The 12,678-nt window shown below is 43.0% G+C and overlaps 1 protein-coding gene across 9 annotated transcripts in view; it reads right to left on the minus strand.

The window, feature by feature from the left end:
• The window catches only part of LOC132099039 (membrane-associated guanylate kinase, WW and PDZ domain-containing protein 2-like), a 230,025-nt gene that overhangs the window by 67,484 nt on the left and 149,863 nt on the right, over window positions 1–12,678 (minus strand). For all 9 annotated transcript variants that reach the window (XM_059505420.1, XM_059505419.1, XM_059505418.1 and 6 more), the window contains exon 8: window positions 4,524–4,645. In XM_059505420.1, the coding sequence (XP_059361403.1) occupies window positions 4,524–4,645 (122 nt within the window). The remainder of the gene's footprint in view (window positions 1–4,523; window positions 4,646–12,678) is intronic.

The following is a 12,678-nucleotide window of genomic DNA, read 5'->3' on the forward strand; positions in this document are numbered from 1 at the left end:
AGGCTACACTCAACAGTGTTTAGCCTCATCCAGGGCCGTCTCTGAAGCCATCCAAGACTTAAGCAAAAAAAAAATAGCCAGGAGAAGAACCAGCACAGGCAGAGTGGTTCTACTGCTCTCTCAGAGTGGAGAAAGTGGTCTTAAAAACCATCCTGGAAAAGCTATTTTGCTGTAACCACACACAAGGACCTTTGTACTGAAGAGCTGCTTCTTTGAAACTGAAGAGATGTCTACATGTCTACTACACAGTATGGAGTTAAAAGATGCCAGCCATAGTCACTCCATCTCACTTTTGAAGTTGAGAGGTTCTTTATTTTTTTTATTTTTTTTGTACCACCATTTTGGTCTAGTCTAATCTAGTTTCTACCATGCGTTTGTTAGGGACGATAGCTGGTCCAGATACCCTGCTAAAAGACGAGCATGAATTTCTATGCTGATCCATGTTTGTTTGGTTCTGGTCTAGCAAAATATCTGGTACAGCTGGTTGACCAAATTTCCTTGTTGTTAATATAATGGGAACGCGTAACTTTGGCAGGTTGTCTAGATGGTCTTACAATCAACATAAAATGGCATTCAAAAACCATTTTACATATTACTTTGAAAACATAATGAGAGCAGAACTAGATTTTGCCTAGCTGGAGTTGATTGGATCTTGAAAAGAGGTGTAACTTGCTAAACTAGAGCTATGTGGTTGGAGAGAAATGTTAGCAGAAATGGTTTTGGGGTACTAACAGTCAGTAAGCATAGATCTGTGTATACTCTAGTGGTTTCAAAATATATGACATAAACCCCAAATTATGAATAGAACATTATAGTAAACTTAATTCTAATAGAACTGCAATCTTAACTTTGTGTTAAGAGGCAGTGTTAAATATTAAAGCTAAAACTGAAAGCTAAAGAAAAAAAAAGTTGACCAACTAGTTGGATGTTGTTAGTTACTTGGTGACCATCCCCTACTAGATAAGTAACCTTGTGGAATCCATAGGCATATTTTATAAACCAGCATCCCAAACATATGATTGCGACCAGTTACACTGGTCTGTTCAGCAGGGTAGGTGGATTTATGACTATCCTTGAAGCGCAGGCAAAAAGTAAAATACAAATAAAAAAAATAAAAAAACAGCCAATGAAAAGTGTTCACTGGTTTAGAAACTGAGAGATTGTTCCTTAGAGGACTAGGCAAAAACAGGCAAGGCAAAAACACTCCTGCTGTAGTTCCTCTCTTGCACAAGGGGGCGCCGGTCTAGGGACGTACCATGCAGTCCAAACACACCGGCCCGGTACAGGGGGGCCTCGGACAGGTCAGTGAGACTATGAGAGCGCTCAAGAGCGGGACCCACGTATGCCAGTCTGGCCCTGGGTAAGGTGGCAGAGGAGGGGCTCTCCTCCACTGTTACAGAAAAGAAAAAAACCCTCAACTCACACAGGAAATCAATAAATGTCATTGAAGGATACAAGGTAGGCCTGTTATGGACCTAGAAGAGTTACATTTCGAACATCCTTGTTGAACCTGGAACAACATTCCCAACAATCTGATTTTACAACAAGGTTAAGGGCTAGGCCTAAGGCTGTGGTTGGAGCCTCAATTCACACATGGAATTGATAAATGGCATTAAAGGATACAAAGTTGGCCTAATATGGACATAGAATATTTAGATTTCAATAGAAAATCTATGGTGATTTTGTCAAGTCAATCCTTCTTGTTGGTCCTGGAACAATGTTCCTAAAAATCAGATTCTGAAGATACAAAAATATTACCATCCTCTCATTTTTACTCTTTGGTTATAGAGGTAGTTCTGGTTAGTGTTGGGTTTAGGAATAGGTTTAGGACTGTTCCAGGACAAACAAAGGATATTGAGCAAGGAATTTGGCAAATACTACTTGGCAAATTGCGGTTGTCAACAGGGTTGATCTACTAATGAAGGACAAAGCTAAATTTAACATCGGAGCATCTGAGAGACTGAACATCCAGATCAAGCGAACGCCTTCTCAGTCCTCTATGGTCCCCAGTTATGCTTAAATCTCAATCTACTGAACCTCTCTTTTGTTGACGCGAGATCAGAAACTACATAGCCAACACTATGTGGATACCCCTTTAAACAAACCACTTTGATTAGGGGCCAAATGAAAACAAATCTTAATTCTACCACATACAGTGAGCACAGTATATAGTAGTTCCAATTTTGTGAAGGGTCTTTTTCTACTCCAGCATGACTATGTTTGTCCTTAAGTATTTGATTCTGTTATGGCAGAATTTGACTGGCCTGCACAAAGACCAAAGCTGATCTTCTACTGGGATGAATTGGACCACAGACACTTACTGATGCTATTGTGCCTAAATGGCAGCAATTCCCTACAGTCATGGTCCAACATCTAGTGGAAAGCCTTCTCAAAGACGAGAGCTGAACTTGTACTTGTTAATAACATTAAATGTGTATCAATCACATATTTGGTGTTCAGATACCCACATGCAATACTTTGCCCATATAGTGTAGGTAAGTTGGAGGTTTTCAGTAAAGAATACTCTCTCTGAAAGATGGACTGAAAAAAGGTAGAGAACGTTCTTGTTTACGCCATTCTGGCTGAACATACTCTGTCTCTTACCTTTATGTGGGTAACAGCATGACCATGCTGAATGGATTAATTTAAACAGGAATTATTGCAAGAAATGCTTCTAACCATAATCAGTCCAAGGTCATATTATGAAAGGAGACACATTCTCAATGGATGACTGAGTCTCAAAGAAAACAGGAAGCATTCAGGCTTAGCTTGAATAGACTGTACAGGTAGATTTAGAGGATTAGTTTATGCAAAAAAAGGATAATTCTGTCATTATTTACTCCCCCTTATGTCCGTCCAAGCCTGAATGACTGACTTTCTTTCATGGAACAAAAAAAAATATATATATATTTTTTTTTTTAGTAATGTACTGCCTGGTTTTTCCCCATACATTTACATTGAATCGAGATAATAACGCTTTCGAACTTCAAAAAAGATGCAACAGTACTGTAAAAGTATAAGAGTAGTCCATTTGACTTGTGTTTCTTTTACAAACAAGAAGACCTACAGTACTTAGCACAGCCAGGAAAGTTCTTGAGAGAATCTAGAGATATGGGCAGATATATCTAGAGATATGTTCTTGAGAGTCATGGGCAGTCTTAAAGAAGCAGTCAGAATGATTTGTTAACAAATTAGACTGATTTGGTTCTGAACTTCAGTTCTGACTCAGTGGCTACATTTACGTGCACACTTTTTGGTTAAATCAGACTTAATTCATTCTGATTGATGAATCTGAATGTAGTGTTTACATGAACGCTTAATAAAGTGATCGGATTGATGTGCGCGTTTATATGTTACAAGCTTAAAATCAGAATATATTTTTTTTGACATGCGCACACTGCACAAATAGTGAAAGTGAAAAGTGGCATAAAGATAATATAGAGTTTCTCACTGTTTGCACATAATAACCACTCTCCTATATGGTTTCTTTACTTGTTTTTAACAGCAGAATTAATATTTACCCATTTATGGATAAATATACATATAAACCGCTGTGCTGTGCTGTTCATTTATCACACAAAAATAAAAATAAAATAAAAAAACATTTAGCCCCTCCCAATGCCCAAACCGGGTTGCCTGTGGATGAGTATCCTAAACAAGGTTGTCACTTCACAGTTGCCGAGTGAGAGTTTTATAATGACAGGGCATGCATTTATACAACACTTTATTCAAAAGGAAGAGCCGCTCGTTCCATGCGTCATATGTCATTACGTTATTTCTGCAGTCCTTTCAGTGTCATGGTTCAATCCGATCGAGTGTTTACATGCACTCTCAATCGTATTAGAAGAGGAATAAACCACCCCCTTCAATCCAATCGAAATTTATTTCTGATCGAGCTCAATTGGATCAATTAAGGTGTTTACATGAAGGCTTTTCAGTCCGATTGAGCTGTCAATCTGATTACAATCTGATTATTTGGTTGCTTGTTAACGTAGCCAGTGAGTCAGTGGTTAGATAGTTTGATGCTTTACTTTCAGTTAACATTCATTGTAAGTGCATGGAAAAAAAGGCAAGTTCTTCATAATTTCTCATTTTGATTTCCAAGAAAGTAATCAAGTAAATATTGACAGAGTTTTCATTTTGAAGTAAAATGAATAATTCCAAAGGTAAGAAAATGATATTCTGTAAGAAAGTAATATTCCGAACAATAAGTTCACACACTGTGCACTTCCAAAGACAACATTTGAGCTTAGTTGTGTTACTATAGAGACAGACACACAGTGCACAGGAGAAATATAATAATAGTCATGAATATCAAACCCCAATCAGCTTTTCAGAAGATTTGATGTTAAACATAATTGCATGGAGAGCAGATAAGTGTTATTAAGACGTCTTTGGTGTGCCTGAACTATAGGGAGGTTGGGAATAACCAGATTTACATTAGTACCACACTTCAAAATTCAACTGTTAATTTTTGGATATCAATATTTGGATTTCAATCTTGGATAGCAATAATACTTTACCTCTGTAGACTGTAGGTAGGGGGAGAGAGGACAAGCCCTGACTCTGCATCTGCTGCTGCTGTTGCAATCTTCTCTTGGCCTCTAGAACTGGATTCTCAAACTGAGTCCTTCGGTTTATGTGACTGCAATCAGAAAACCAGAAACAGAGACTCATTCAAGTGTATCTCTTGAGTGACAGCTTCATAGAACATGCTTATCCAGCAATTTAGCAAGCTGCCTAGCTGTCTACTGCTTACACAAGTAGCATTTTAACTGAAGTAACTGATCTGCAACACTCTACATAGACAGCATCTATGCACTACAAATAGACAATGATTATCATGTAAAGTGCATGGGAGACTCGACTCTACAAATGATTCCAGTGTGCCCATCACTGACTGTACAATTTTCTGAGAAATCTATCAAATTCAACTACCAATATCTGCAAAGTGTCTCTGAATTTTGGCAACTAGCGTTGGCATCATCCAGAAAACTGGGGCAAAAGTCCAGTGTAGTGTATTCTGACTAAAGATATGCTAATGACAACTTAAATGATGGTGAGAGAAAACTCTACAAAGCATTTAAATGTATTAAAAATACAATAAACTGCATCAGCAACGTTAAAATAGAAAGCTAACTATTTTGTACAGTAAATGCATACACAACAATAGTGTAATTCACCAGCAAAATGCAATTAATAAACAGTAAGGAAAATATTTTAAACAATATTTTATTCCATATTTATCTTGCTATATTATATTTTCTTAATATTTATCACAAGATTATTAATTTGCACCCAAATACTATAGAGTGATTAGATGCAGTCAACAAAAAGTGTTTTCATCACTTTCACAAAAAGCCAATATTTATTGACAAATGTCATTAATTTATTAGTGCTGGGCAATAATTAACTTTTTTAAAATCTCGATTAATCGCATTATTGTCTGCGATTAATCACAATTAATCACAATTAATCGCATTGTTATGCACAAAACTAATAATGTGTTCAAAAGTAGTGTATATTACGCAATTTTTTTCATTTAAAAGTAGGCATACTACTATATGAACAAAAGTGTAATGTGTAGTGTAGTTTGTGTATAGAAAAACAAGTTATGCTCAGAGTCCAGAGCCTCGATCATAACATTATAACATTATAACATTATAACAGGCACCTTCGTATTAGACACCAGCACGATCGTGAGACCCATCGCAGAAGAGTGCGGCACGGGACAACACTTGATGGACGGGCAGAAACTCTTGTGTGGGATGCGGGAGAATAATATATATATATATATATATTTTTTTTTTTTTTATCGACACTATTGACGTCTTCATCTCCATCTTGATACATTTTTTTCACTGAGCTTGCATATGCTTTCTGTGATATTTCATTAACTTTAACAATATCTTGTATATATAATGTTGGTCCCTTGCTATTATGCACTTTGACAACTTCTGCAAATCCTGCAGTATTATTTCTTATGGTTGATCAGGGCAAATTATCTTGCCCTCCCAACAATCCACCACCCAAAAAACTAAAATTGACATGAGCTATTAATTTACTATAGATGAAAGCATGAGTATTGATTTTAATAAATGATACAAATCATTTAAGGCTGTGGTCAGTGAAACATTATCCTAGTTAGTCCTCATTTTTGTTAAAAAAGTAAGAATGAGATCAGACAGTAATGAGACCATCCTCTGATCTGAAAAAAAGGTTCTTTTTTAACTCTCTGCACAACACTTACTGTCCGAGTTAATCCAATCTGTTTTAAAAGGTGCCACTGAAAACTGTGCCATTTGAAAGTACAAAGACAATTGGGCTCCATTAAAAGGCATTCCTTTGAAAAGAGGTAATGTTTTTTGTAAAGATGTGGCATTTGTAATTACAGCTTTGTGCCAATACTACGCAAGGTCAAATTTGAGATATTGCTTTTAGATTTCTTTTAAGGTCTAAAGCCTGAAATTGATTCAACAGATCAAAGTATAATCAGCAAATGGATTTTGTCCCTAGTGCTTTATCTGAGATCAGTTCCATACTTTCTTATAGAACGTTAGGCCATTAGGCCAAGGTTTGGCAAAGTGGAAAACATTCTGGCAAGTGGTTATAGCTTGGTCCTATTAAATAACGCTTGTAGGGATAAAGTGATGTCTGTTTAACCTGAAAATACACACACAACACAAAAACAAGTGATAAGTGTGGCAGGGGTGACGTGGTTTAACGAACCCTGCAGTGGGGGAGAGCGTCAGGAGACGTGCGGTGAGTGAGTGGGTTAAGCGCAAATAACGAACACCTGTCTCTTGTTGCAGAAATTGGCGTGGAGAGTATAAAACACCAGGAGAAACAGGAGTGGGGGAGAGAGAGAAGGACTGCTGGCTGCTACACTCCTGGACCACGGATTTTGTGTTGTTGACTATTATTTTCCGTGCCTGTTTTGTACCCTTTTTGTTGAAATAAAAGCAGTCAGTAGTAACAGCCGACCCTGCCGTCTTCCTTCCTACACAACGAACATTGTTACACTGGTGCCGAAACCCGGGAAGGAAGATGGATGCCGCCGCCGTGCCTGTGCCCTCCGCTGCACCATTTGCGGAGCTGATTACATCCCTCGCGGTCATGCAACACGATCAACACCAGGCCCTGCTGGACTTACGTCATGATCAGGAGAGGCAGTTTCAAGCCATCCTCCAAACCCAGCAGGAAGACCGCGAGAGGTTCTGGAGCTGGATGGACCGGGAGGTTCGGCCGGGAGCCACGGTCCAACAAGCTGTGCCCACCCACCTCCCTCTGCACAAAATGGGGCTTGAGGACGACCCGGAGACATTTCTGGATTTATTTGAAAAGTCGGCCGAGGTACAGGACTGGCCGTGGGACCAGTGGCCGATGCGCCTGGTCCCGCTGTTCTCCGGGGAGTCCCAGGTAGCGGCACAGCAGCTTCTGGTGCAGAACCTCCTGGTTTTTGACGACCTGAAGAGGGCCATCATCCAGCGGACCCTTCGTGAAGGCCCAACAGCTCCGTGACTCTTGCCGCAAATGGTTGCTGGCCGACGGAAGCGACTTGGAGAAGATAATCGATTGTGTGGTGCTGGAGCAGTTCGTCACTCGGCTACCAAAAAGAACTGCGGAGTGTGTCCAGTGCCACCGCCCCACGTCGCTGGAGTCGGCTATTGATCTCGCGGAGGACCATATGGTGGCGTGCCCCAGGGTCGTCGAATCTCTTCCATCAGCTTCTCTCTTTCCTTTTTTTCTTCTCCTTCTCTCTCTCGACCTGTCCCTTTACCCAGGTCCCGTCCGCCCTGCCCTCCTCGGGGGCGGGGCGGGAATGGCCAGAATCACTATGCTGCTCCCCGAATCCCACCCAGGGGGGACCCCGCCCCTGTTTCCCCGCTCTCTCCATGCCAACCGCTTAACCCACTCCCTGCCACTGGAGCGGCGGGGAGGTCTGGGCCGGCCTGCTGGCATTGTGGGGATCCGGACCATTTTGTGGACAGGTGTCCCGTTATGGAGGTGGGGACGATGATCCAGGTCCGGACGTCCCGCAGGCTGCCCCCGGTCAGGCTGGGTGGTACCAAATACCTGTGAGTATCAAGGGGGGTACCTATCAGGCATTGGTGGATTCGGGATGTAACCAAACCTCAATCCATCAAAGTTTGATACAATCCGGGGCATTGGATACGAGCCGCATTGTTAAAGTATGGTGTGGGCACGGTGATGTGGTTGAGTATCCTATTTTGCCAGTCGTTATCAAATTTAGGGGACAAAACCATAGTGTTGAGGTGGCAGTTAATCCGCACCTCTGGCATCCGTTAATTTTGGGGACGAATTGGCCGGCGTTTAAAGAATTATTGGGGGTTTTATGCATGGATGCCTCTTGGGGAAAGAATGCACCGGAGGGGGATGCGAGAGTGCAGGCGGGAGAGACTGAACCGGGACCACTGAGTACTGCCTCAGGGGAACAGAGCGAAATCGACAGAATTATTCTCTCGGAGCGCGATGTTTTTTTTTCCCCTGGAGCAGTCTCAGGATGAGACGCTGAAACGCGCGTTTGAACAGGTCAGGACCATCGGCGGTCAGACTCTCCATCCTGGACAGACGCTTACCTGTTTATATTTTGCAATAATTAAAGATAGATTGTATCAAGTGACCCAAGACTCTCAGACAAAAGACGATACAACCCAGTTATTAGTTCCTAGGAGCCACCTGGAAATGCTTTTTCAGGCGGCTCATTCTAATCCAATGGCTGGTCATTTAGGACAAGGAACGACACTAAATCGACTCATGACCCGTTTTTTTTTGGCCGGGCATTCACAAGAATGTGCGCAGGTGGTGCGCGGCTTGTCGTGAAATTCAGTTGGTAAACCCACCGGCCACCCCAAAAGCGCCTTTGCGCCCCCTCCCATTAATGCAGGTCCCTTTCGAGAGAATTGGCATGGACCTCATCGGGCCATTAGAGTGATCAGCACGAGGACATCGTTTTGCATTAGTCATTGTGGATTGTGCAACACTATATCCAGAAGCAGTGCCTCTCCGCAACATTTCCGCTAAGAGTGTTGCTGACGCACTGTTTTCTTTAATCTCCCGAGTGGGGATTCCTAAGGAAATCCTCACTGATCAGGGCACGGCGTTAATGTCATGGACATTACGCTAACTTTACGAATTATTGGGCATTAAATCGATTCGAACCAGCGTCTTTCACCCACAAACGGACAGGCTGGTTGAACGTTTTAATCGCACGCTTAAGACAATGATTCGTAAATTCATTCAGGAAGACGTCAAAAATTGGGACAGATGGTTGGAACCCCTGTTGTTCGCTGTGCGAGAGGTCCCGCAAGCCTCCTCCTTTGGGGCGGCTCTCTATGGAGAATTTGTTACAGGCCCAAGACAAACAGAGCCAGCTGTATAAGAGGGGAACCAATTTGCGTAAATTTGCACCGGGAGATAAAGTGCTTGTATTACTCCCAACGTCAAGTTCAAAATTACTTGCAAAGTGGCAAGGACCACACGGCAAGTTGGAGAGCTCGATTATGAGGTAATACGCTCAGATAGGAGAGGAGCGCGTCAAATTTATCACCTCAATCTCCTAAAAAAATGGAATGAGGGAGAATCAGTGATGCTGGCGACAGTGATTAGTGGCGAGGATGATCTTGGACCAGAAGCGAATATAAAAAAACAATCTCTCGCTCTGGCCCCAGGGGGAGATCATCTCTCGCCCTCCCAGCTCATTGATTTGACTACATTACAGGAGGAGTTTGCTGACGTGTTTTCTCCCCTACCTGGCCGTACAAATCTCATTCAGCACAATATCGAGACAGAGCCGGGCGTGGTGGTTCGCCGGCCATATCGCTTGCCTGAAAACAAGAAAAAAACAGTTCAGGAAGAATTAGGTGTGTGGTGAGTGGGGCGGGGCCGAGGGACGTGGGAACAAGGAGTGAGGCCGGCAATGATTGGGCAAATCAGTGGCACCTGCAGCCCACCGCCGGTCTCGAGTCCCAAGTAGGAGATGGAAGGATATAAAACTGGAGCGACGACAGTGAAGGACGAGAGAGGACCAGGCCTGGGGTTTTAGTTGTGTTTTGATTTTTATTTGAGTGCACCAGTCGTCCGTGAGGGGCTGGTGTGCTGTTTTGGTGTTTATTTTGAATTATTAAAGTTTCATGTTGATTGTACGCCGGTTCCCGCCTCCTTCTTCAGAAGATTGCAAAGGATTAATTCATTACAAGGTGCGATGCTTGAAATGGGGGCAATAAAAGAATCCAACAGTAACTGGGAGAGCCCGATAGTTTTGGTTCCCAAGACGGACGGCTCAGTGCGGTTCTGTGTGGATTTTCGCAAGGTGAATGCTGTGTCGAAATTCGACGCATATCCAATGCCACGGGTTGACGTATTGCTTGACCGGCTCGGTAAGGCTTGTTTTTTTTCGACATTGGACTTAACAAAGGGTTATTGGCAGATCCCCTTGTCTCCATTATCCAGAGAAAAAAAACGCTTTCACGACGCTGTTTAGATTACACCAATTTGTTACACTCCCGTACGGGCTGTTCGGCGCGCCAGCTACGTTTCAGCGACTGATGGACAGGGTGTTGCGGCCAATGGTGCATATGCTGCTGCCTATCTAGATGATATCATTATATTTAGTAATGACTGGCAGCGGCATTTGCAGCATGTGAGGGCGGTACTGAGGTCGCTGAGAGGGGCTGGGCTTACGGCCAACCCGAAGAAGTGTGCGATTGGGTGCGCGGAGGTAAAGTATCTGGGTTTTCACTTGGGACATGGGCAGGTGCGTCCCCAAATTGATAAGACTGCAGCAGTTGCGACCTGTCCGCGTCCCAAGACCAAAAAGGAGGTGAGACAGTTCTTGGGGCTGGCGGGATATTATAGAAGGTTTGTGCCTAATTATTCGGACCTCAACAGCCCCTTGATTGATCTCACTAGGAAGGAAGCAGGAAGCACCAGATACGGTTCAATGGATGGAGCCGTGCCAGCAGGCGTTTACCCAGGTGAAGGCTGTTCTATGTGGCGGGCCGTTGCTTCACTCTCCTGATTTCTCTCTCCCTTTTTTGTTGCAGACGGACGCATCGGACAGGGGTCTGGGTGCTGTCCTGGCCCAGGAGATAGAGGGGGAGGAACGGCCGGTGCCGTACATTAGTCGCAAGCTCTCTAAGAGATAGACTAAGTACAGCACCGTGGAGAAGGAGTTCCTCTCCCCGAATTGGGGGGCGGGGTTGTTGGGGGGCTGCAGGCCGGATGGCTCCCCGGCCTGAGTCGGCGGGTGGGAGTATGTGCCGGGGGGTTTAACGAACCCTGCAGCGGGGGAGAGCGTCAGGAGACGTGCGGTGAGTGAGTGGGTTTAGCGCAAATAACGAAAACCTGTCTCTTGTTGCAGTAATTGTCGTGGAGAGTATAAAACACCAGGAGAAACAGGAGCGGGGGGGAGAGTTGTTGTTTGTGTTGTTGACTATTATTTTCCGTGCCCTTTTTGTACCCTTTTTGTTGAAATAAAAGCAGTCAGTAGTAACAGCCGACCCTGACGTCTTCCTTCCTACACAAAGAACATTGTTACAATAAGCTTTATGCTTAATGTTCTTGTTAAGTGTCTCCTCTAAAAAGCCACTAGATTTATAGTAAATTACAGTCATTTCACACCAGATGCAGATTCTGATCTCCCCAGCTGTCATCTTCCAAAACATAAAACCCACAGTTTTACAATTACTACTGAAGATGTGTTTTTCACCCTTTTCATAGAAAGACAAAATAAAACTTTACATTATACAGTATGTTTTGTAGCTTTAAAATGACAATAAATAAAAAAATAAAAAAATAAATAATATCTCACTAAAAATAAATGTGTTTTGAAGGAAATATATATTCAAAATAAAATGTTATCTTAGCAAATATTTAGAAGACATGCTGACAGATAGACAGAGAGACCGACAGAGAGACAGACACAGACAGATACACAGACACAGACAGACATACAGACAGACAGGCAGACAGACAGACAGACAGACAGACAGACAGACAGACAGACAGACAGACAGACAGACAGAAAGACAGACAGACAGACAGACACTGACAGACAGGCAGGCAGACAGACACTGACAGACAGACACAGGCAGGCAGGCAGGCAGGCAGGCTGAATGGCAGACTGACTGGCAGACTGACTGACTGACTAACGGATAGACAGATGTATAAATGGACAGACAGACCGATGGACAGACAGACCGATAGACAGACGGATGGACATACATACAGACAGACAAACAGACAGATAGTTAAACAGACAGATAAATAGAGGGAAAGACTGACCCATCTAATGATAGCAGACCTGGATGCAGTCCTGCATTTATTATGCAGTTCGAGAGATTGTGTGGCTGTGTATCCACATGATACTACAGCTGCATTATTGGCTCTGGGCTTGCTGTTCTCCTCTGTCCTGGGAGGAAGAGTAGCCAAGCAAGCCATACTATAAATAGTCCCACCTCACTCCAGACTGTGCATTAAGCAGGAAAAATTATGTCACACATGCTAACACACTGCGAACTGAATTAGGAAACAACGGAGCAGCTGTTTTTTGGTCCGGGCATGGTGCCGCAGCAAAATAACAAATTAATACAGAGCTGTGACAAAACGCAGGGATCCAAAGTGCCATTAAACCATGTATGTTAACTCTAGTGCTTG

This window comes from Carassius carassius, chromosome 22 (assembly GCF_963082965.1).
Source record: "Carassius carassius chromosome 22, fCarCar2.1, whole genome shotgun sequence".
Lineage (NCBI taxonomy): Eukaryota > Metazoa > Chordata > Actinopteri > Cypriniformes > Cyprinidae > Carassius > Carassius carassius.